General features: G+C 47.4%; 2 protein-coding genes across 8 annotated transcripts in view; both read right to left on the bottom strand.

Moving 5' to 3' along the window:
• Positions 1 to 439: 439 nt before the first annotated feature.
• LOC143783110 (lymphocyte antigen 6E-like) lies at positions 440 to 10,623 on the bottom strand. Its single transcript, XM_077271378.1, has 3 exons — positions 10,475 to 10,623; positions 10,192 to 10,311; positions 440 to 885 (listed from the first exon to the last, which is right to left on the bottom strand). Exons 1-3 carry the CDS (start codon positions 10,524 to 10,526, stop codon positions 677 to 679), a joined length of 381 nt encoding a protein of 126 aa, XP_077127493.1. The 5' UTR covers positions 10,527 to 10,623; the 3' UTR covers positions 440 to 676.
• A 3,133-nt stretch (positions 10,624 to 13,756) lies between these two features.
• TOP1MT (DNA topoisomerase I mitochondrial) overlaps positions 13,757 to 24,921 on the bottom strand; it is a 45,561-nt gene continuing 34,396 nt past the window's right edge. For all 7 annotated transcript variants that reach the window (XM_077271369.1, XM_077271372.1, XM_077271367.1 and 4 more), the window contains 13 exons: positions 24,690 to 24,805; positions 23,644 to 23,765; positions 22,968 to 23,090; positions 20,097 to 20,284; positions 19,794 to 19,938; positions 18,384 to 18,527; positions 16,992 to 17,177; positions 16,436 to 16,504; positions 16,011 to 16,125; positions 15,399 to 15,526; positions 15,202 to 15,296; positions 14,746 to 14,895; positions 13,757 to 14,221 (listed from right to left, as the gene is read on the bottom strand). In XM_077271369.1, coding sequence (XP_077127484.1) covers positions 14,119 to 14,221; positions 14,746 to 14,895; positions 15,202 to 15,296; positions 15,399 to 15,526; positions 16,011 to 16,125; positions 16,436 to 16,504; positions 16,992 to 17,177; positions 18,384 to 18,527; positions 19,794 to 19,938; positions 20,097 to 20,284; positions 22,968 to 23,090; positions 23,644 to 23,765; positions 24,690 to 24,805 — 1,684 coding nt within the window. In that variant the 3' untranslated portion in view covers positions 13,757 to 14,118. The remainder of the gene's footprint in view (positions 14,222 to 14,745; positions 14,896 to 15,201; positions 15,297 to 15,398; positions 15,527 to 16,010; positions 16,126 to 16,435; positions 16,505 to 16,991; positions 17,178 to 18,383; positions 18,528 to 19,793; positions 19,939 to 20,096; positions 20,285 to 22,967; positions 23,091 to 23,643; positions 23,766 to 24,689; positions 24,806 to 24,921) is intronic.

Below are 24,921 nucleotides of genomic sequence, written 5' to 3'. Positions count from 1 at the left end.
AGCAGACACCATGGCACTCTCTGTGCACAGTATGGCTCTCGTATATATTATATAGTATATTGTATGTACGCAGTGAAGAGGTTTTATGGCTCCTGGAACTGTGGCTGTTTATTCCCATACAGGTATGTGTTCACAGTCACTGACAGCAAGCAGTGATCAATGCATCAATATACTACAACGTCAATGAACTTAATTTACTTGAAATATCACAAATATCGTGTAAAATTTGCAGAAATATCCGGTAGGGGGATTTCTACTACACCAAGCCCAGATACGGGCTCTATGGGCCGGTGTAAAGCGTTGTAGGGTGAAGGCCCACTAGCGCCAAGTGTGAAACCAGGAGGCAATTACAAGCCGCAGGTCAGCTCCCCTCCCCCACGTGTGACAATCCCATCACCACCATAATTCCAGGACATTTTATTACATTCTGAATGTCAGGCTGAATCAATTTTTTTTTATTTACATGAAATAAAAACACAAAATCTAATCTACCGTCCACTCGCAGTATAGATACAACATTCTGATCCCCGGGACGAGTCAATCTGCTACACGGGTGATCCGGAGAGGACATCCTGAGGTCCTGTACACACTGGACCGTTCTGACGAAGCCTCGTAATCCGTCATCAAATAGAAAAAGAAGCCGATATACCGCTGTGCTCCGCACACAATCTGGAGGTTACAGGGAGGAGCGTCTCAGAAGAAGCCCGAGGACCCCCAGGGCAGCAACGAGGACGGTGTAGGTGGACCGGACACTGGAGACTCCGCTGACGTTACACAGGTCCGTGCTGCAACAGGACACCGACGTGGAGACCACAACGGCATTAAACCCAGTGTCTGTGCAGACTGAGGCACACGTCTTAGTGATGCTGGCACCGGAGAGACTCCCTGCAGAGGAAGACAGAAGACGCGGAGATAAGGAACACAACGGAGTTATGTACTGTAAGGGCGGTCACACTATAGAGCTCTGTACTGTAAGGGCGGTCACACTATAGAGCTCTGTACTGTAAGAGCGGTCACACTATAGAGCTCTGTACTGTAAGAGCCGTCACTATAGAGCTCTGTACTGTAAGAGCGGTCACACTATAGAGCTGTGTACTGTAAGAGCGGTCACACTATAGAGCTCTGTACTGTAAGAGCGGTCACACTATAGAGCTCTGTACTGTAAGAGCGGTCACACTATAGAGCTCTGTACTGTAAGGGCGGTCACACTATAGAGCTCTGTACTGTAAGGGCGGTCACTATAGAACTCTGTACTGTAAGGGCGGTCACTATAGAACTCTGTACTGTAAGAGCGGTCACACTATAGAGCTCTGTACTGTAAGAGCGGTCACACTATAGAGCTCTGTACCGTAAGAGCGGTCACACTATAGAGCTGTGTACTGTAAGAGCGGTCACACTATAGAGCTCTGTACTGTAAGAGCCGTCACTATAGAGCTGTGTACTGTAAGAGCGGTCACACTATAGAGCTGTGTACTGTAAGAGCGGTCACACTATAGAGCTCTGTACTGTAAGAGCGGTCACACTATAGAGCTCTGTACTGTAAGGGCGGTCACACTATAGAGCTCTGTACTGTAAGGGCGGTCACTATAGAACTCTGTACTGTAAGGGCGGTCACTATAGAACTCTGTACTGTAAGAGCGGTCACACTATAGAGCTCTGTACTGTAAGGGCGGTCACACTATAGAGCTGTGTACTGTAAGAGCGGTCACACTATAGAGCGCTGTACTGTAAGGGCGGTCACACTATAGAGCTGTGTACTGTAAGAGCGGTCACACTATAGAGCTCTGTACTGTAAGAGCGGTCACTATAGAGCTCTGTACTGTAAGGGCGGTCACACTATAGAGCTGTGTACTGTAAGAGCGGTCACACTATAGAGCTCTGTACTGTAAGAGCGGTCACACTATAGAGCTCTGTACTGTAAGAGCGGTCACACTATAGAGCTCTGTACTGTAAGAGCGGTCACACTATGGAGCTCTACTGTAAGAGCGGTCACACTATAGAGCTCTGTACTGTAAGAGCGGTCACACTATAGAGCTCTGTACTGTAAGAGCGGTCACACTATAGAGCTGTGTACTGTAAGAGCGGTCACACTATAGAGCTCTGTACTGTAAGAGCGGTCACTATAGAGCTCTGTACTGTAAGAGCGGTCACACTATAGAGCTCTGTACTGTAAGAGCGGTCACATTATAGAGCTCTGTACTGTAAGAGCGGTCACACTATAGAGCTCTGTACTGTAAGAGCGGTCACACTATAGAGCTCTGTACTGTAAGAGCGGTCACACTATAGAGCTCTACTGTAAGAGCGGTCACACTATAGAGCTCTGTACTGTAAGAGCGGTCATACTATAGAGTTCTGTACTGTAAGAGCGGTCACACTATAGTGACTATATTGTGATTCATACATACAGATTAACGTGCTTTGTGTAAAAGTACGGTGCGTAAAAATAAAAAAATTAAAATACGATTGGCTTGGTGCAGTTCACACTATTTTTGGTCAAAAAATTGACTTGTCATATATACTGTAGAACCTGCTTTGTGTGAAATTTTGTTGGTTTGTAATAAAAACCAAAATTAGTTGCTACAGGTGTACTTTCTTAATATTTTAATGAGTCCATGCAGTTGGTGCTTTCAATGGTGTATGGATTACCCTGCTTGTAATTTTTGGCAGGCTTTGCACTTACTGCATAGTCTTTATGTGTTTAGGAGACCAGTACATGACAAAGTGAACAGAATGTGTATGAGGCCTCCTTTATGTCTAATACAGGGTGTTTCTGAGTATTTTTGGCAGGTCTTGCTTCCTTTATAAATTACGCTGAAATTTCCAATCTTTAACCCCTTTCTGACCTCGGACGGGATAGTACGTCCGAGGTCAGATACCCCGCTTTGATGCAGGGCTCCGGCGGTGAGCCCGCATCAAAGCCGGGACATGTCAGCTGACATGTGCCCGCAATAGCGGAGGGTGAATTCGCGATTCACCCGCCGCTATTAACTAGTTAAATGCCGCTGTCAAACGCAGACAGCGGCATTTAACCGGAGCTTCCGGCCGGGTGGCCGGAAATGAGCGCATCGCCGACCCGTCACATGATCGGAGGTCAGCGATGCTTCTGCAGAGTAACCATAGAGGTCCTTGAGACCTCTATGGTTACTGATCCCCGGTAGCTGTGAGCGCTACCCTGTGGTCGGCGCTCATAGCACACCTGCATTTCTGCTGCATAGCAGCGATCTGATGATAGCTGCTATGTAGCAGAGCCGATCATGTTGTGCCAGCTTCTAGCCTCCCATGGAGGCTATTGAAGCATGGCAAAAGTAAAAAAAAAAAAAAAGTAAAAAAAAATGTGAAAAAATAAAAATAAAAATAAAAAAGTTTAAATCCCCCCCCTTTCGCCCCATTCAAAGTAAATCAATTAAAAAAATAATAAAACCTACACATATTTGGTATCACCGCGTTCATAATCGCCCGATCTATCAATAAAAAAAAAAGCATTAACCTGATCGCTAAACAGCGTAGCGAGAAAAAAAATAGAAACGCCAGAATTACGTTTTTTTGGTCGCCACGACATTGCATTAAAATGCAATAACGGGCGATCAAAAGAACGTATCTGCACCGAAATAGTATCATTAAAAACGCCAGCTCAGCACGCAAAAAATAAGCCCTCAACCAACCCCAGATCATGAAAAATGGAGACGCTACGGGTATTGGAAAATGGCGCAATTTTTGTTTTGCTTTGTTTGTTTTTTTAGCAAAGTTTGGCATTTTTTTTCACCACTTAGATAAAAAATAACCAAGTCATGTTAGGTGTCTATGAACTCGTAATGACCTGGAGAATCGTAATAGGTCAGATTTAGCATTTAGTGAACCTAGCAAAAAAAACAAAAGAAAAAACAAATGTGGGACTGCACTTTTTTTGCAATTTCACCGCACTTGGATTTTTTTTTTCCGTTTTCTAGTACACGACATGGTAAAACCAATGATGTCGTTCAAAAGTACAACTTGTTTCGCAAAAAATAAGCCCTCACATGGCCATATTGACGGAAAAATAAAAAAGTTATGGCTCTGGGAAGGAGGGGAGCGAAAAACGAACACGGAAAAATGGAAAATCCCAAGGTCATGAAGGGGTTAACTAAAAATTTCAAATTTTAGTTACTTAATTTTTTTTTTTTTTTTTTAATCCTTTTTAAATTTTGCCTTATATAAAAGTCATTATTACAGGAAAGAGTGTTTCTTTACATTTTTTTTCCTGCAAAAAGGAGATTTTTGTTTACTTACCGTAAAATCTTTTTCTCCGAGCCAATCATTGGGGGATACAGACCGTGGGTGTTATGCTGCTTGCCACTAGGAGGACACTAAGTGATACAAAGAAAGTTAGCTCCTCCCCTGCATTATACACCCTCCTGCTGGCCCTCAGCTAACCAGTTCGGTGCAAAAAGCAGTAGGAGATCAGTAACAACATATTAGCTTACAGCATGTCATATCATATATGAGAGTATAGCATATCGGATTGTAAAAACAAGCATAAGCCAATACTAGGGTGGGAGCTGTGTCCCCCAATGATTGGCTCGGAGAAAAAGATTTTACGGTAAGTAAACAAAAATCTCCTTTTCTCCTACGCCTCATTGGGGGACACAGACCGTGGGACGTACCAAAGCAGTCCCTGGGTGGGGACAACATCAGATCAGGCTCTGTGTAACCGCTACTTACAAGTGCGCCACCGCGGCCTGCAGAGTCCGCCTGCCCAGAGTCACATTTGTGGAAGTCTGGGAATTATATGCTTCAAGAATGCATGCGGACTGGACGAATCCGCAAACGTGCAGGCGTGTCTTGTTGACGCCTGGTGCCTGGAACCCACGATAGACGGGGAGATAGGCTGTCATCTAACACGGAAGGACTACTGGATGGTGAAAGAATACACCAGGCTAAATGGCCGATGGAGACGGCCAAACCCTTCCTGTAAAAGTCAGGAAGCCTTCCTCTTACCGGTAGGAAACCCAAGATACAGTGTCCAACCTTCGGAAGGACGCCGTCCTCAAGACATACCTACTCAGAGCACTTGCTCTGTCCGGAATATGGGGACCTCATTCCATTTTGTGGAGTGATGCCAAAAGAGATGAGGGAGGAACTATGCCCTCATGACAGTAGTAATACAATACCACCTTGGTAACTAGGGACAGGGAAGGCTTGAGGACAACCTTGCCTTGAAGGAAATAAGAGAAAAAAGACTGAAAAAGACCCGTTAGCACCGAAGACTCGTCAGGATGAGGATATAGCCGAGAGAAAAGGGGGCAACCTTCCCTAATAGAATAGATCCCAATGATCTAACGGTATGCAATAGGGAAGAATTACATGTGAAAAACATCCTGCGAGGTGGTCCCTACTTGCAGTTTTGTTGCAGAAATACAGAAAGCTACCAGCTCCGCAAGTGAACTGACGTGGTCAGTACGGATGTCCGAGGATCACTGGGGCCCTTTCTGCTTCTGAAAAGTTTTCGGAAGTGGAAACTGGTACCACGGAATAACCGGATCATGCAGTGCGAAGGCTCCTGGATCTCGAGGCCGAACAACCCTCCAGTACGCCGGCGATCAGTCAGGACGCTATCCGAGCTACAACTGTAGAGCTCCAGTGAAGGCGGGTCTGATGGAATACTTCCGGTGAAGTTCCCACTCACTTGAGGTGAAACCCTGACGACTAAATATGTTCGCAGCCCAGAGTTCTACTTCTGGGATATGAACTGCCAATATCACCGAGTGATAGATCTCGGCCCATGTGAGGTACTTTGGCCATGGTGCTTGAACGTGGGTACTCGCTAGATGATTGACGTATGACACAGCCGTGGCGTTGTCCAATTGAATTCGGATGGGTTGACCCGCCATAAGGAGTGGACCTACTATAGGACTACCCTTGAGATCTCCAGAGCAATGATCGGGAGAAGAGGACTGGCATTGGAAGTTACTAGTAACCATGGAACCGGGAGAAAAAAACTCCGGATGAAGAAGGAACTCAGAGACTATCGTCTGAAAGGCTGCTTGACTTGCTGAAAACTAACGGAGCAAAGAAAACTGTTTCCATTGTCGTCTCCGTTTTTTTTTTTTTTTTTTTTTGGAACCCTCCCAGCAAATCGAATGAAATGAGGGGATGAGTGAGCAAGAGCGCGAGCTCCCGTTGAAAAACCATGACCTTGTCCGGAGGGAGATATACCACCCTTCTGGAGGAATACTGGATCATCCTCAAAAAGGATATCTGCTGGGCTGGAAATGAGGAGTTGTCTAAGTCTAGCCACCAGCCCAGGTGAGAGGGTATCGCAAGAGATATAGATGACTTAGCGTAGTCCTGCAAGGGTGGGTAAACAGTCGGTCAAACAGGATAGGACGACCACGCCTCTAGGTGCAAGATGACAGCCACCATGACCCTTGCGAATACCCTGGATGCGGTAGCAAGGCCGAAGAACAAGGTCGTGACTTAAATGCTATTCACGAATGGAAAAGCAAAGGAATTTTTGAAGAGGTTAGGCATCCCGAATGTCGATGGATGCCCGAAACTGCACCTTTTTTGTTGAAGTAATGGCTGAGCGGATGAGACTCCATTCCAAGAAGAAGAAGAACCTTGTGAAAAGATTGTTAGAAGTTTGAGGTCCGGAATCGGTCCTACTTATCGTTCCACCTTTTTAACCAAGATCCCTTAGATCTAGACTGTCCTGGACAACCCTTTCACTGTTGGTCGGGGCTGCGGTAACGTACGATTGTTCGTTAGTCTCCCGCTCAAGAATATGATTGACCAGCTGAACTGTCTTCAGGAAAGGGATACTGGTGTGAATCAAAGTAGTTAAGGGCTCTAAGCAGGAGACCGTTGCTCTAGCATCCATGCGGCGGATAGGGAGGTTAAAGGGCTGGACCCGTAGTTGCCAAACGGAACAAACCAGATGTGCTATTTGACAGATCGTGGCATTTTTAATTAAGGACATATCGGGCAGGGATACTGGTAGGTAACCCACAGGAGATTGTACCTGGTTAATCTGCCGAGTGGCAGAATGCGCCGCTGCTTCCAGCAGGTCATTGCAGAGTTAAAAATTAGGAGCCTCGATCCACCATCCTCTCAACAAGGAAGTGGAGAGGGAAATTCGCCTACTTGCATCTTCTGTTAAATAGTGGTGATGCAGAGGGGGGTGCTCAGACGCCCGAAAAAAAGGATGCCTCTGTACATCCACAGAGTGCAGGTCTCCGGGTGGACAGGACAGGCTGTCTGGCGTTAGGCCTGGACCTTCGAGTGCCCGTCTGTTGATGGTGTGGGGAGACCGGCGCCCTTTAAAGTGCCTGTCGCCCTTAAAAATCAGACCAGGCATAGCGTCCCGCGTAGAGGCTTCTGTCCAGTGAATCGCATATCCGGACTGGATGGCAAAAGCTCTACGAGGGAGTTTAGGCTGAGGGAACTAGTTACACTGGGATAAACTGGGCTCGGCGGCAGAGGGCTCCTCAATTATGACCAGTTTCGGATTGGTCATGGTGCCCTCAAGACCAGGGAATACTGGTCGTGTGCCGTTAAGACCAGGGAAAACTGGTCGTGTGCCTTTAAGACCAGGGAATACTGGTCGTGTGCCTTTAAGACCAGGGAATACTGGTCGTGTGCCTTTAAGACCAGGGAATACTGGTCGTGTGCCTTTAAGACCAGGGATTACTGGTCGTGTGGCTTTAAGACCAGAGAATGCTGGTCGTGTGCCTTTAAGACCAGGGAATACTGGTAGTGCGCCATTAAGACCAGGGAATACTGGTCGCGTGCCTTTAAGACCAGGGAAAACTGGACGTGTGCCTTTAAAAACCCGGGAATTCTGGTCACGCGCCCTTAAGACCAGGGAATACTGGTCACGCGCCTTTAAGACCAGGGAATACTGGTCACGTTGCCTTTAAGACCAGGGAATACTGGTCACGTGCCTTTAAGACCAGGGGATACTGGTCACGTACCCTTAAGACCAGGGAATACTGGTCACGAGCCTTTAAGACCAGGAAATACTGGTCACGTGCCTTTAAGACCAGGAAATACTGGTCACGTGCCTTTAAGACCAGGAAATACTGGTCACGTGCCTTTAAGACCAGAGAATACTGGTCATGCGGGTTTAGGTAAATTCTCGCAGCGAGCGAGAAGCGCCAATTTAGGGGACGGAGCTACAGGCACGACGTGGGCGGAGCCTCGAAACTTCCATGATAGGCCCCAGCCGGGGCGTAAATTTCTGCAGCCGGCGTCAGCGTAAGAGTCAGGGGTGGTCACCCGTTGCTCGAGAAAATTGAGCGCTTCCGCGTCAGGCGCTAAGCGCCAGGAAAAAAGGCTAAGCCGCCTTGAGGCGACACAGTGCGCTTCTGGGGTGCGGACTACACATCGGCCGAAGCCGGGAGCTAAATTTGTTAGCCGGCTGGAGCGTTACCTCAGGGAGGTGGTCACAGGGAAGTCTGAGACTGCCTGTCAATATCCCGCTGCAGAAGCCCATTGCTGGCAGGATCCACTTACCAACGGTGCGCGTCCCGGCATGGAGCCGCCGCGGATGTCGGGTATTGCAGCGTGGACGGTGCAGGGGTAGAGAGATAAACCTCAATCCATCATCCCTTTGTTAGGGAGGTGGAGAGGAACCGTCCGCCTCCTTGTCCGCTTTCACAGTGGTGGAGGCTGCCCGGACCATGGAGGGGGGCTTCTTCCACGAAGTTCAGCCCATCGGGACCATGAAAGCACCTCCGCTCCTGAAAGGTATTTCACTGCGGCCTAGTCCGGCTGCAAAAGCCGGGGACTAAATTTATGGAGCCTGCCGGTGGAGCGCGTCGGCGGGCCGCGCACCGAATGATTGCCGCTGGCCAGTGGCACCCCCAGGACCGCATCTTCCACGCAGGCAGCGTGAGGAAGCATGGCCCCCGAGATCTGCAGGGCGCCTCTCGTCCCAGACGAGAAGCGCCGATATAGGGGGCGGAGTTACGGCCGTGGGAGGGATCTGCCCACTGCGGCCTACTCCAGCTGAAAAGCCGGGTACTAAATTTCCAGCCTGACTGGGGATGCGCGGCGGCCGCAACGGAGCGACGCTAACCGCCGCAGTTCCCGACCGCCGGCGCCTGTCCCCAGGGGGCTCTGCCGAAAGTACCGCCGGCGTCTACCCCATAGAGGCCACTGCGGCCTACTCCGGCTGAAAAGCCGGGGACTAAATTTCCGGCCTGCCCGGCGGTGTGAGGTGGCGCGGCCGCAAAGCGATCCGGAGCGCAGGAGGGGAACTCCTGATGTACTCACAGTCCGGTAATGCAGGTCCCCCTGTCCCTGCACGCTCCATCCTCATCTGCAATCCCTTTGGGCTCTGCCGCAAGTATGCAACGCCATGTGATGTGGGCCTTGTATGTCGGGCCACCGGAGAGGAACATTAGAGCAGGCTCTATGTGCTCGCCGTCTTGCAGGGGGAAGGGAAATCGGGACCAAAGATGGAAACCCATTGCCCGAGTAAAATTTGGCGTGCTCCCGCGTCGCAGGAGAGGGACGGGGAGGTATACTCGCCGTGCTCGCCTGTTGCTGGTTCGGGGGAGAGCGGGTCCCATAAAAAAGGATCCGTCGCCCCCTTCACTCCGTTGAATAAAAAATAAAAATTTACAGAAAAATAAAAATTAAAATAAGAAAGTTGGGGTCTGAAAACAGACCCAAGTGCCTCCTACAGACACTAAGCAAGAACTGGTTAGCTGAGGGCCAGCAGGAGGGTGTATACTGCAGGGGAGGAGCTAACTTTCTTTGTATCACTTAGTGTCCTCCTAGTGGCAAGCAGCATAACACCCACGGTCTGTGTCCCCCAATGAGGCGTAGGAGAAATGCAATTTCTCATGGGTTTGGAATGTTTTATTGTCAGTCCTTAAAGTGGAGTTATAAATGTGACACCATTAACCTCTGCAATAATCTGGGGGTCAGAGATGCTTCCTGGGGTTCTCCCAATGCTGTTCTCCTTCCATTCTGCACTTTTTCCATCTATTTGAACACTTTTACTGTCCCCCCCTAGACCTCTCTGTAGGATCAGCCTGAGAGTATTCGGAATATTCTCGGATGGAGTAACGAGCTCCCGAGCATTTTACGGCTCTCTCATCTCTAATTAATCATTACTATCTGACAGCGACGAATCCTGTCATTTCCTTCACACCCATATAGTTCCCTGTGGTTATTTTTTGGGTGAGTTATAAATTTGCCACTCACCGATCCCGCCGGCCACCACGGAGGTCATGCAGTAGGTGCTGGCGGAGGAGCAGTTGGTCGCCGTCATGCAGTTGGTGTTGCTGCTTTGTCCATTGCACGTGTAGCAACTTAAGGAGTAAACTAAGGGGAACAAGCACGTTGTCTCATTAATGATCATACATCATCCAATAGGAAATGTGCTGGACTAGAACCCCCAGCATGCCCACCTCTCACATCCATTGTATCCTGGCTGTGAAGCCCAGTGATACAATGTCTCACTATGTTAAAGGGGCAGCGCACTCACCTGTGCCAGCACAGAGGGCAGCGACCAGCAGGAGGCTTGTGTAGGCGGCCATAGCTGTGAGCGGAGATGCACTGTGGATACCGCCTGACAGCTCCTTATATACACACCTGTAATTACAGGTCAGTGTAGAGGTCGCTGGGAGCAGCACTGGGGGCTCGTTGTGTTGTGGTAACTGGGTCACACAAGGGATCACCAACAATCAGTACAAGAGACGCTCATCAGCGGGGGAACGGGTCTTAAGGAAAAAAAAATTAAATAATGACTCGTGGCCCAAAAAAACACTCCTCATCTTGGGCCACATGATCAGCTGCAGCGATCCCCAGTGACGGCACCAATCTCACCCCAAGTACCACAATCTATAGAGGCACCTATCAGCCCCCAGGATGGGCAACGGAGCCATGGCCATGAATGACGAGGAGCTAATCTGGGGGCTGCAGTGGTAAAGTGTCCACTTGGTACCCAGAGTCAAGCACAGAATCGGTCACGTACACTGGTGTAACTTTCCCGACACCCACTGCTCCAGAAACAAAGTAGACAACCACGGCACTCCGAGGGAACTCGGGGTAGGTAGTCAGCGGGTGTTATCAGCCGGAGCGTCGCCAGCGGCCAATGTTTTGGTCAGATCCATAGCTTTGTCAAGGTCCAAGTGAACATGTGTAGCTGTCTCCATGAGTCTTCTTGGCACCCACCGAATCCTCCTGACACCCACTGAAATCCCAGAGTCGTGCTGACACCCTCTGACTGCTCCAAATTCTGACACCCGCTAATTCCTTTACAATCCCAACACCTCCAGACTCAACTGAACATTTTACTTTCAGTCTTTCAGCTGCTATTGAGGACCTCCTGAGATCCGTCACCCATTTAACCCTTTCCACATTAACACCCCACTAAAAAAAGATACAAAAAAATACAACATGATCCCGGCAATTAATAAGTGCCCCCCATCACACCCCTGTCCTGTCAGCGGCTCACCGGATCGGTCATTCTATCAAAGCCTCTTATGGAACGAGAAAATACAGAATAAAATAAGGAAAGTCGTCCACAAAACAAAACAAACAAAAAAAAAAGGCGGACGTGTTACATTCCCCAAAATAAAGAAAAAGAAGCTCTGCAGAAAGTTCTGAGAAAGTGTCACTGACTATAGTCCATGACTTCCTGATGGACGATGGAAACAGAACGTCCCGCTGAATTCTCTCATATCCATATAACCCATCTCGCGGAATCTCTCTGTATCCATCTCCTCCATTCATTCTACAATCACTTTATAACCCCTAGTCAGACGCCGTCAGCCTCGCTCACATCACAACGCTCCTGTGGTCTCCGGGCGGTGACAGATCTGTTAGGAACTTGTCCTGTCATCTTCTGTTCTGGAGATTACAGGTGTCCACACTTTCTTTGTCCAGTTGTGCTGTCTTTGGTCACCAGGACGCCGACACATACAAACACGACGGGGCCGGGAGACGCTGCTGCATCTTCACAAAGATGAAAGGAGTCATCGGCCTGTGACGCTTTCCTGAGTAAATAAGTGTCCTCCATTCATGTATTGTGGAGACTTTTCCTCCCCTGGTCTCATTGAGAACTGTGTAATACCTTGTGTCACCTGTGGGGGTGCTGCAGGGAAACTTGCCGCCCACAAGCACCAGCGATCACCGATTATACTTTTTTTGTTATTCTTTCAATGTGCAGCAAAGTTTAGCCACATTTGTTCCAGGATTTACTGTTTTCCTCCACTTCTCACTGGCAAGAAAAATCACAGACTCGGTCCGGCAGATTCATTGCCCTAAGCTGAACAAGAAACAAAGTGCAAAATGTCCGCAAATTAGTGTGCAGTGTTCTATGGGGAGACGGCGATAACTTAGGTTTCATTAACAGCTCCAATCCAGTAAAGCCGGTTTCATGCCTCCAGGTTTGGTTCTGTGATCTGGACGGACCCGGGGGTCTCCTGGCCTGGACTTTCCAGGTTTATTCATGCCTGAGGCTGCCGAGTCTTGGTCAGGAGACCACCCTACCTGTCCTGATGGCAACACACAGACGTATGAACCCCACCTTACTGAAGTGGGTTCCTATAGGTCTGCGCACACATTCTTACACCCAGTATAATTAATAGTAATGAACATTCCACGGCGGAGACAAACAGGATACGGCAAAATCAGCAAGAAACAGAGGAAAGTATGGCAAGGGCTGAGAGAGCCAGGGCGGAATATCTCCTAGTAACACTTCTGCGCAACATTGTATCACTAAGTGCAGGATTAAGTAATACCAAGACCTAGAGCAGCCGAAACATTAACCCCTTCACCCCCAAGCCATTTTCCATTTTGGCGCTTTCAATTTTTTTTTGCTTAACTCCTTCTCAGAGCCATAACCTTTCCCCCCCCCCATCAATATGTCCGTGTGAAGGCCTGGACTGGAAAAAAAATTCCAAGTGTGGCGAAACTGAAAAAAAAAAAAAAAAAAAAAGTGCCATTCCATAATTGTTTTTTGGGATTTTTTTATTTAGCATGTTATGTACATGCGAAAACTGACTTGCCATTATGATTTTCCAGGTCATTTCGAGTTTGCAGACACCAAACATGTCTAGGTTCTTTTTTTAAGTGGTAAAAAAAAAATTCTGAAGTTTCCAAAGACGCCAAATTTTCCGTGACCTTTGGCGTCTCCATTTTCCGTGATCTGGGGCTAAGCGAGGGCTTATTTTTTGTGTGCCAAGATGACGTTTGTGTTGATACGAGTTTGGTGCAGATACAATGTTTTGATCGCCTGGTTTTGCATTTTACTGCACTGTTGCAGCGACCAAAAAAAAACAACAAAAAAACCTTAATTTTGGCTTTTCAATTTTTTCCGTGTTTCGCCGTTTGCCAATTGGAATAATTCTGTTTATATTTTGATAGATCGGGTTTTTCTGAAGGCTGTGATACCAAATATGTGTATTGTGTTTTTGTTTTTTTGGGGGATGGGGGGTAATCTGAACTTATATTTTTTAAATTTTAACATTTTTAGTTTTACTTTTGCTTCAATCATCACCTTAGCAGACTGGAAGCTGTGATCTTCTGTGCTACACATAGCAGGGCTTCATGTGTTGCAGAATTCATCATTTCCTATGAACGTCGGCCACGGGGGTTGGTGAGAGGGGGCGACTCATAGCAGAGGGGGAGACATGACGTACGACGTACATATATGTCATATGTCGTGAAGGGGTTAAGACCACTTAATATCCTGTAGGTAGTCGGAGGCATCACCTTGATTCTTAGACCATTACCAGATGAAAAAAATGGATGAAAAATTAAGTAATACACAAATATTCATTGTATTTGCCCACAGCACGGAGAGAACAAAACAAAGGACAGAAATAAATTAAAGCAATGGCCGTCGGCACAAAAACATATTAAGATTTAATCTGCGTAATAAACAAATGGATTCTCACTTCTGCAGAAAACGTAGAACGTGAGCGGTAAAAAAAAAAAAAAAAAAAAAAAATGACTCAAAAATCCCTGAGATCCAGGAGATCTACAAACGATCCCCCGTGATCAGAAACCCTTGCATCTTCCTCTTATGCCAGCATGTGAAGCAGTCCTATCTGCTCCTGGGAAAGCTGGGTGATAATCCTCTAATACAGGCAGTGTTACGTAGCCTATCCAGCAGTCAGGACGCTAAAACTCGAAGTCCTCATTGGTCATGTCGATGGCCCAGGCGAACTTCTCTCTCTGCGTCTTGTTGTAAATCTTCTCGATGGGCACGCCGTACTTCTTACACCTGCAGAGGGCGGGAAAGGTGTGATGTGGTGTAATGACCCACGGCAGCCACAGTCGTGGTACAAGGTCAATTACATACATCCAACAGGTCAATCGTGGGTTAATTAGCTCTTAAAAGGGGTTGTTTAGGACTGATATATAAATGGCGTTGCCTTGGGATAAGTGGGGACCAGACCCCTGGGACCCCCGACAATCTGCTAAAACCTAGTGCTGCGGACCCCAGATATGCAATGGAGAGTCGGAGTGGCACAACGCCATACACCATAGTGGCCATTCTCCGGTACTGCACTCTGTGGAGATGGGGATGGTGGACCCCCAGTGTCACATAAAAACCTATCAATGACTTACTTTATATGGGTGACAAAGATCAGCCCACTTCATCGCCGACTTCTGCCCATTACATCACATATATGGGGCTGAGCTGTAATACCACACACAACCACACAGACCAGAGTGGCGCTGGACGAGTCACGTATGGAGGTGCAAGTGCGTACGATGCTAGGCACCGCATGGGCTCTGTCTTACCAGGCCACAGTAATCCTCGGGTCCAGATAGTTAAGCTTGGACGTGCCCAGAGCAATCTGCTTGTTCTCCTCCTTGTCGGTTGCCTGAAGCTTCAGTTTCATGAGCTGCTCCTCCAGCCTCTCGCGTTGCTTCTTCTTCTTCTCCATCTCCCTGGGGAAAAATAATTCCACCTCAGCGCAAAATATATTAACATTTTAGTCACATCCAGAGTGGCATTCACGATTCTGCAGTTTTATACTCCTGTCACATACGGAGCTGCAATCCCAATTCTATGTAGTATTTTACGCCAGTCCTATCCAGAGCTGCAATCACAATTCTGTAGTCTAATACTTCAGTTCCATCCAGAGCTGCAATAGCAGTCCTTACTACAGTCAGTACAGAGGCACTAACCAGCTTTGGCTGTGACTAGAGAATATGAGGTCCGTTCAGGAGCAGAAAGTTGAGCTCAGCCCTTACTTTTTGGTGCGGTCGAGATTCTTTGCCTTGTGGTCGGCTTTAGCTTTCTTCAGCTCCTTCTTTGCCTCTTTTACTTGCAGCTCCTTTGCGTCAATCTAGAATGATTAGTGCAGGGTAAGGCAGGATGTGATATCAGGTCCCGGGTGATAGGACCAGTTCCCCGCAGACGGCCCCTCCGCATCAGACCTCTTTTGTACCTTGGCCTGTAGATTTTGCATGGATTTTTCAAAGGTCTTCGGTAGCGCCCTCTGATGGTTACACAGAAGTGCGACGGCTCGATTTGCACGGTTGTAGGACAGGATCTTGGCTGCGACGTTGTCTTCCTCTGGAGAGTGAAACAAGGCAATGGATCAAGTCCTGTCAGTCTGAGCAGAATAACAGTCACATGCAGAAGTCACCGGCACCGGATTCATCTCTTTCCTCCCACTAAGGGTTGTCTACTACAATTCTATTCCCAGCGTAAAATAGAAGACATACTGCTCTCCCGCACAGACGCCATTCCAGTAATGCCGGGGCTTGTGTGACACTGGCTGCAGTGATAACCTAGCATCATAATAATGTGTCACACAAGCCCCACAGTCAGTGCAGCAGCGCTCAGGTGGGAGGACAGTATGTGATATTTTTATTCTACACTGCGGAATATAGAATAGAAAAACATTGCTTCATGGATTATTCCGGTTTCTTATCTTGAATAGTGGTGGCTGAAATTTTTTTATGAACCCCGTGATGGAAAGCAAATCTTACACCTCTCCTGAGAGACCCCCGATTACATGACCTGGCGGGGTTATAGACTACCTGTGGGCACGTACCGTTCGTTAGCGCCTTCAGCTGGTCCTGGAGGGTAATGGAGGCGTTGTACGTCCTGAACACTTTTGCTGTCAGTCCGTCCATCAGGTCTTGGAGGTGTTTGTTAAGATTGGAGGTCTGTGGGAAAAGACATGTTTTATGTTTATAGCTGAATAAAGGATCTCTTCTGGCGGGGGGGGTGCAAGAGGCTGGCCGGTGGGGGAGAGCGGAAAAAGAGGAGACCAGAAAAGGGGGCAAGGGGAGAAAGCAGGAGCCTGAAAGAACATGGATGGGGTGAAGAAAGCCAGAAAAACAGAGAAGACGAGACCGGCAGCAGCTGGTGACCCTCTACCGGCTGACGACATATGCACGACTCGGCCGAGTCCAGTTGTCGGCTGCTCACTGCTGCAGGTCTCGCCTTCCGTGTGTGAACACGACATATACTCACGTTCAGTCTATCAAACAGGTCGTCATCCGGGTTCTTATTCTCCATAAAACGCTTCAGGTTCTTGAACACCTGAAAAGAGATTTACGTCAGACTCGTGTCCAACGTCTGCACAGAGCCAGGATGCGGCCAACAACCAGTGAAGGGTTAAATCTAAATCCTAATTATTTCGGTCACTTTCTGCCATACTTCGTGCTACCACTTGTCTTTGTTTCCAAGATCCCTGAAGCTGCCAGCGAATTGGAACAATGCTTACATGGTTTTTAGTCACTGGATGTAGAGACCTTTTTACAGCTGAGAGCCTGCGACAATGTGTCAGTGCAGATCACAAAGGATTGTCTGGGCCGATACACTGTCAGGTGAGGAAACTCGCAGTAAACCCTCCGCTGTGAGATTTGGACCAGTACAGGGTGACAGGAGGACGGTTCTCTCACAGCAAGCAGAGATCTTGACATACAAAGTACAATGAGAAAGTGATAAAACCGTTCCTAAGTTCCGTCAGGATGAGGCCTGGGGCTGCACAGATCTAGAAGACCACACAAGCGGGTCCGGCCGTTACCTCCTTCTCCACGGGGACCTTGTTGTAATATCGGATTGAATCTTTTCCCAAGAAGTCAAACTCCACCACGTAGTGCTGGCCGTCCATCTCCGGGTACAGCTGGATGTGCTCCACCCTCAAGGAGCAGCAGCCCACCGTGTCCGCAGTCTCGCCCTCCTCCTTCTCATTGCCCGCTCTAAGGGCCAGCTGTGGAGGCAAGATTACGGTCACCCCATCTTCATACATTTAATAACTCACAAGTCACAGATTAATAAAATTACACAGGGACAAAAAATATGGATTTTTGTGTTATTCACCATAAAATCCTTTTCTCCGAGACTCTCATGGGGGGACACAGGACTGTGGGTGTATGCTACTTCTGCCAGGAGGCTGACACTAAGTAAACATAAAAAAAAGTTGTCTCCTCCTCCGCCGTATATACCCCGACACTGGCCGCAGGCTAATCCAGTTTTGTGCAGTAAAGCAGTAGGAGAACAACAACAAAAAAATAAATCAGCTTTAACACAGGTGCAACATGTCTAGAAACAAAAAACACCGAATAATAAAGAAGAAGCCATCTGGCTAATAGAGTGGGTTGTGTCCCCCAATGAGCGTCTTGGAGAAAAGGATTTTACGATGAGTAATACAAAAATCCATATTCTCTTTCGTCTCATTGGGGGACACAGGACTGTGGGACGTCCTAAAGCAGTCCCTGGGTGAGAAACAGACTCCATGGTATAAGCCCTAAGCACCTACTGCCTATAGATGTGCTACGGCTGCCTGAGTATGGATATTATAGTGTTTAGAGAAAGTGTGTAGACTGGTCTTGCAAACCTGTTCCGCTGATGCCTGGTGCCAAAGAGCCCAGGAAGCGCCCACTGCCCGAGTGGAGTGTGCCCTGATCCCAACCGGAACAACTGTGCCTCTGATGCGGTAGGACTCCTGAATAGTCGATCGTATCCACCTTGCTATGGTAGATTTTGAGGCCGCGAGTCCCTTCCTTCGACCCTCACCGCAGTCTTAGCATTGGTGATGCAGTGGGGGCCGCACGGACTGCACATATGCACCTGTACAGCCTAGGGTTTCAGTACCTTAGGGTGGTCAGGGCTGAGTCCGGCATCTTGTCCCACGTTGCGGGAGAGGGTACGTGGAGGCGACACTCCATGTGCTCGCCCGTTGTTGGTTTGGGGAGATCGGACCCCTTCAAAAGGGTCCGTCGCCCCTGCCTCATCTTCATGGTAAAAAAGAGAAAAGAGGTCTGGAAAAACCCAGACATGTGCCACCTAAAGACACTAAGCATGAACTGGATTATGTTTACTTAGTGTCAGCCTCCTGGCAGCAGCAGCATACACCCACAGTCCTGTGCCCCCCAATGAGACGAAGGAGAAAAGGCACGTGATATTAGCAGTGTACCTTATCAATGAAATACAGCGCCACCGCTCTCTGCCGCTTCTTCATCTCTCGGGATTTCCAGTCCAGGCGATACTGGGATCGGATCTGAGCGACCACGCTCTTCAGGCGACGCGCCATCTCGTATTTCTGCCAGTCCTTCTCCCCCTGCAGCAGATAAAGGATCTACATACACGGCACTGACAACAGACGCACACATTTTACATCTTTGCATTTAAAAAGCAGTGACTTTTTCCGCTGACGCAGCTGTAGATTTAGCTTTTTGCGGCATAAATTGTATATTTTGATATCACATTTTGGGTATTATAAAAAAAAATAAAAAATTTCTTTAACTAAAAAAAAGAAAATTTGCCTTTTCTCCCCCATCCACAACTGTCTGCAGCATCATACATGGGCATGAGACACTAGGAAATGCCCACACCTGTTACTGCCCAGGACTCATCTGGGGGATTACTCTAGGTCAGAGCCAGGCCGTCAGGTACATCAACCAGAAGCTGAAGCCAAGACCATAAATTTGACTCTTTAATCTACTCCTACATCAAGTGGGGAAAAAACAACAAAAAAAAGCCACAATTTACTTTTTAGGGGGCCATTACACCTCCTCCCGAAAAAAATAAAAGCAGCTAAAGCATTGCACCTAGCCCAAAAATGGTACAATAATACATAACGTTTGGCTCACAAAAGACAAGCGCTCGCACAGCTTCATCCATGGAATATGGAAAATAGCGACAATTTTTTTTTAACCTCTTAGAGATGAAAAAAAAACACCTTATAGGTTTGATATCGCTGTTCATGTTCTGTGCGGGAGAATCCCATCACCAGGTCATATTTACTGCAAAATGCTGTAAAAACTAAACCTAAAAAAAACACAATGGTGGAACTGTGTTTTGGGGGGTTTTATTCTCCACCATTTCTTCAATTATTTTTCAAAGTTTTACAGCACATTATACGGTAAAGTGAATGGTGTCCTTCTAAACTACAGACTTGCACTGTAAGAGACAAGCCTCATACAAGTGAGGACGATGGAGAAAATAAAACATTATGGCTTATGGGAGAAAGGGGGAAAAATGAAATGCAAAGGTTACAATTCGCTGACGGAAAGGGGTTAAAATGCCCATTCACGACGAGGCTTTCAGCCATACCAAATGTGTGTCTTTTTTAGGTTGCTACTTTTTTTCCAATCCCAGCTGTCTTTAATGCCATGACCCTCCACCGCTGGCCAATTGCAGGCGGATGTTGGCAGTACATTACAGCTGGCACGGCTCATCTACTGTGCCCAGGGTCCCCTGGAATTTTAGGTCTATAGTCCGCACCTGCAGGTGACTGCTCCGGAGCGGTAGTATTCAGATTGCTGGGAGTGATTATTAGGGAATATTTACAGCACAGATCAACGATAAATTCTGCGTTTCTCACCTTCAGTTTTGAGCTTGGATTCAGCATAATGTACTTGATGGATCCCTGAATGTTCTCCGTCCAGGATGCCAGCCAGGTGACCGCGTTGTCGAAGCGCACCTCCTTCCACTTGTGACCGGGGGGAGGCTCCGGGATCTTGGCATCTCTGTGGTGGTGAGAGGAGACGCACTCATTTTTTAAGCTGTATAATATACATCCTCTAGCTCGTCACTTGCAGGTTCCAGCATGCCTAGACAGCCTCGCAGGAAGGCTGGAAGCTGTAGTTTTGCAATGGCTGCCGAGAACAGACTAAGTGTCACTCACTTGCTGCAGTTTATGATGACGTCCTCTGGCTTTATCCGCAGCTTTAACATTCCCATTTTGGGGTGATCTCCGCGGCCTCGGAACAGTCCGGGAGGCTCAATCTTGAAGTTTCCAATCTTCTCTCGATGCCCGTCCAGGGTGCAATACCCATACTCCTCCTGAATCTTATTCGTCTCTTCTTTCAATTTCTTGAAAAATGTAAAAGAAAAATATAACAACTTTATAATTCAGACCTCAGACGACTAACAAGACAGACCCCGCCACAAAAGCACCAGACAAGCAATCATCCAAGATGACACCACCGCTGCCGGCAAACATACACGTGGCCACAAATCTGATGTCGGTTTCTCGTGGCTTCTGGGTCTTTGCGCATCACTCCTTCCTGATTAATGACGCATATATCTGTCACAGTACCGGTAGATGGAGCAATCTCAGGACCCGTGTTATACAGACAGCACCTGCCTCTAACAGCAACGGTCAGCGCTACCTCCCATTGCTGCTGTCAATCTCTGACAGGAGGATTTAGGTGGAGAGATCGCGAGATGCGACCATTCTGCCGTCCTTCAACCCCTCAGCTACATATAACTGCGGGGATTGCCTAAAGCACCCCAAGGCCTACAGAGGGCTCCCACCATCTTTATATTCCTAGGATTCATGGGAGGTCATTATTATATTATATACCGCAATACAGAATGCCGATAGCTTGTATACCGAACAAACTAACGAACGTGAAAGAAATCAGAGTTTCAATCGCCTCCTTTTTTCCGAATGTAAAAGTAAAGAAATGTTGATTATATCTCCTGGAAGAAAAATGAAAAAAAAATATTCCGGTAGTGAAGCAGTTACAGAAGCTTTCTCACAATAAACACTTATCTATAATATATGACAGGTAAGGCTACTTTCACACTAGTCCGTTGGCTCGACGTACCAACGGACAGTGTGTTAATGTAGCACAACGTGGGCAGCGGATGCAGTTTTACAACGCATCCGCTGCCCAATGTGAGTTCCGGGGAGGAGGGGGCGGAGTTCCGGCTGCGCATGCGCGGTCGAAAATGGCGGACACGACGCACAAACAAACGTTGCATGGAACTTTTGTGCCGACGGTCCGCAAAGCACGACGCATCCGTCGCACGACGGATGCGACGTGTGGCAATCCGTCGCAATGCGTCGCTAATGCAGGTGTATGGAGAAAAACGCATCCTGCGGTCAACTTTGCAGGATGCGATTTTTCTCCAAAACGACGCATTATGACGTGCGTTGAATGACGCTAGTGTGAAAGTAGCCTAAGCAAATCGTAGCGCCCAGCTCTTGCCCATGGATCGAAGTATGAAGATGTACATCAAAAAAGTGCTGTGCCCACAAAACACTCCAGTAAAAATCAGAAGCCTCTTGAAGGGAGAAAAAGAAGAGCTGTGGTGAAGAAGAAAATGAGACCTCAGGAGACGTGTGAGGTCTTCCAGTGTCAAAATCAAACATGTGTCTGATAGGGTAAATTAATTATTTTTTCTCTTGCTGACAACTTTATCTTTCAAAAGGTAGAAAAGAGAACAAGAGGATCTGCAATCATGGACCCAATTCTTACCAACAGGGAGGAAATGGTTGAGAAGGCAAAGGTGACCGGGAATTTAGGAGGCAGCAATCAATCGGAATTTCCTCATATTTTGGAATACAAGAGGAGGAAGATCAGCGAGGACTCAAGACTTTATGGTTGGACTTCAGAAAGGCAGATGTTAATGGACTCAGAAAGAGGGTAGGAAAGATCCAATGTCCGGATGTTCTAAAGGACAGAAATGTCCAAGAAGAATTGAGATTTTCCTAAATGAAATTCTCACTGCACAAATCGATAATCCTGAAAACAAGGAAGAATTGGAAGCATTAAAGAGACTAAGATGGATGAACACAGAACTTAATCACTCATTAAAAAGTAAAAAAAAAATGTATATCAAATGGAAAGAGGGGGGAATATCTAAAGAAGAATATAATGCAGGGAATGCAGGGCACGAGTTAGAAGAGCTAAAGCCAGTAATGAGGCTTGCAAGGGAGACCAAAAGCAGCAAGAAAGGATTTTGGAAGTTTGCCAAAAGTAACAGAAAAGGCAAAGATGCTATAGGATTCTTACAATGAAATTCAAGGGAAAAGAAAGCGGTCACTGGGGAGCGCTGTGAGGGTCACAGTTAAAATTAAAAGCAAAGAGTCCACCACAGCTCCAGCCGTTAGCCTTCTAGGAGGAAACAAAATGCAGTAAAAAATAGTAATAACGGTCCTAGGAGCGCTGGAAATGAGACCAAAACAAGGATTTTAGTGTTGAACCACAACGCGTTTCAACGGTTAAACCGTCTTCATCAGGTGGAACGCGTTGTGGTTCAACACTAAAATCCTTGTTTTGGTCTCATTTCCAGCGCTCCTAGGACCGTTATTACTATTTTTTACTGCATAGGATTCTTACAGGATGACAAGGGTGAAGTGGTCAAAAATGATGTTGAGAAGTCCGAACTCTTACATTCCTATTTTGCATCTGTGTTCTCTAAGAAAGCAAATGCAACATCAACTGATCTTCATGGTGCCATCGAACGAATAAAAGAATCCACACTATCCATAAACCAAGAGATGGTGAGGGAACACTGAGCTAATTTACATGAATTTACATCTCCTGGTCCAGATGAATTATATAAAAAGATCTGTGAACAAATTGTGTGTAAGTACTTGGATAAGAATACAGTAATTATCCAGAACCAGCATGGGTTCTTATATAAGAAGAGATCAGAGCTGGTCCCGAGATTTATGAGGAGAGCGACAGGTAAATGCCCCTTGTGTAGAGACGGTGACCTGAGATGCGGACCCCATAGCTGCAGACAGAGCGGTGGGCCTCACCTGCTTCTCCTCTTTGGGTAAAGCTTTCCGAGCCTCGTTCTTATCATAGAAATACTTGTGTATCTCGGAGAAGTCGCACTTGTACAGCTGCTTTATGGTCTTCTTCTCTTCTTTGCTCATTTGCTAAAACGAGAAAAAGTAAATATTTTATAAAACAAGCTGCAAAGTTGTATATGTTACAGCTGTACGCTGGTCCTGCAGACACATCATAGTCCACGGGCACCGGACTAGGGCCAGCACCTTCCATCATCAATGGATATTTTCATTAGTCGGACCAGAGAACGTCAAGTGTGGAATGACAGGACTACTAATCAGAAGCGCCCAGGACACCAGCAGTTAGGACGTTGTCCGCAGGGATCAGTATGGTGGCCACAGACTACCGATGGGGCAGCAGGGGTCAGTAACGTGACCACAGACTACCGACAGGGCCGCAGGACCTGTGCACCAACCTATCTATATATAGTACTTTCTATGCTGCACATCGGGTATACTGCCTTAATGAGGAAACACGCAGAGTCCTGCATGGAGGATGCAGCGAGTCCTTACATTACAGATATCCCAGGCAATTTAATGGTTCCTTCTCCTGGTGCCAATAACCAGCACAACCCCCACTTATAGCCTGAATGGGGGCTACAGATATCAGCATATGCATATTAGACGGTCACAGGAGACTCACTGTTTTCCAGTCGGTGAAGAAGTTCTTCTGGAATATCTCCTTTGTGGTGTATTCGTGATCCAGCATCTTCCCATAGAAGGTGGCCACTTCCTCAGCTGCCAGGCTCAGCTTCATGGGCTCTCCTGGATCCGGAGAACAGTAAAATGTCATATGTTATGTGTTCTGAGAAGCCATGTGTAAGATCAATGCACACTGGACAATCAGTGACACCAAGTCATCAGATAGACGGGAGCTACAGCCGACAATCCAGTAGTTACACCTATGCCCCTATGGGTCACGTATAAAGTATATGTCAGTAATGACAGCAGTGAAATAACGGGGAACGTGACGTGCACACCCTGCAGGTCACCAATGATTTGGGGGACTGTCATGCAGAAATAAATGGTCTTTACCAGCACACCTTGGGCCTGTGGGCATGTCGGACCCCAGTCCCGGTATCACATGCACTTTACTTGTAGGAGGTTGCATTTCGGGCAGGAATAGATTTTCACTTTTCGCACAAGTCTGGGTAGAGATACTGTGAGATTTATTAACCTCGCTTTCCCCACAGTTTGTGTACCGGGGGCCATGCTTTTCTATATTTGTAGTGGGTGGCTAAAACCAAACGGATAGATTTGATCTATACTCCTGGAATATTCCTGGTGTATACAGAAATAAATAGGCCTCTGATGTAATGCGATTAGGGCTAGAAAAAAAGATTTACTCACCCTCCTCAGGTCCAGTGCTGAGTCTCCACTGCTGTGGTCTGCAATGTCATGTTGACGGCTCTGCAGCCAATCGCTCGTGTAGATGTCACGTGTCCCTAAGCTCAGTGATTGGCTGCAGTGCTGTAGACATGACACCAGCGCTGCAGATAAAAGTGCAACAGTCGCCGCTGAAATCGGGGAGGGCAAGTAATCTTTTTTTCTTATAGCTACTAAAGTCAATGAAAGGAAGTTTTCTGGAAGGCGACAACCCCTTTAATGCCTCCCATAGAAATGCCTGCCGGAGGGGTGCAGGTAAGCAGTCTCTGGAGATGACCCCCCACAAATGTGGGCTCCGCTTACCATCGTACAGAAAGCGCACGTCGTCTGGCAGCGGCTCGTACCCTGGAGCGAAGTACGGTCCTCGATGCTCCAGAAACTTCCATTTCACGCCGTCCTCATAATTCTTCTCCTCCCACCTAGGACACAAGAGTTACACATCAGTCATAAAGAAGGAGATCGGTTTATGTAAATGGGTCTCGATATTGGGGTGCACACGCTGCTTGTTGCTGCTGGGTCGTTACAATGTATCAGT

Source organism: Ranitomeya variabilis, chromosome 6 (genome assembly GCF_051348905.1).
Source record: "Ranitomeya variabilis isolate aRanVar5 chromosome 6, aRanVar5.hap1, whole genome shotgun sequence".
NCBI lineage: Eukaryota > Metazoa > Chordata > Amphibia > Anura > Dendrobatidae > Ranitomeya > Ranitomeya variabilis.
This window is presented reverse-complemented; position numbering and strand designations above follow the sequence as displayed.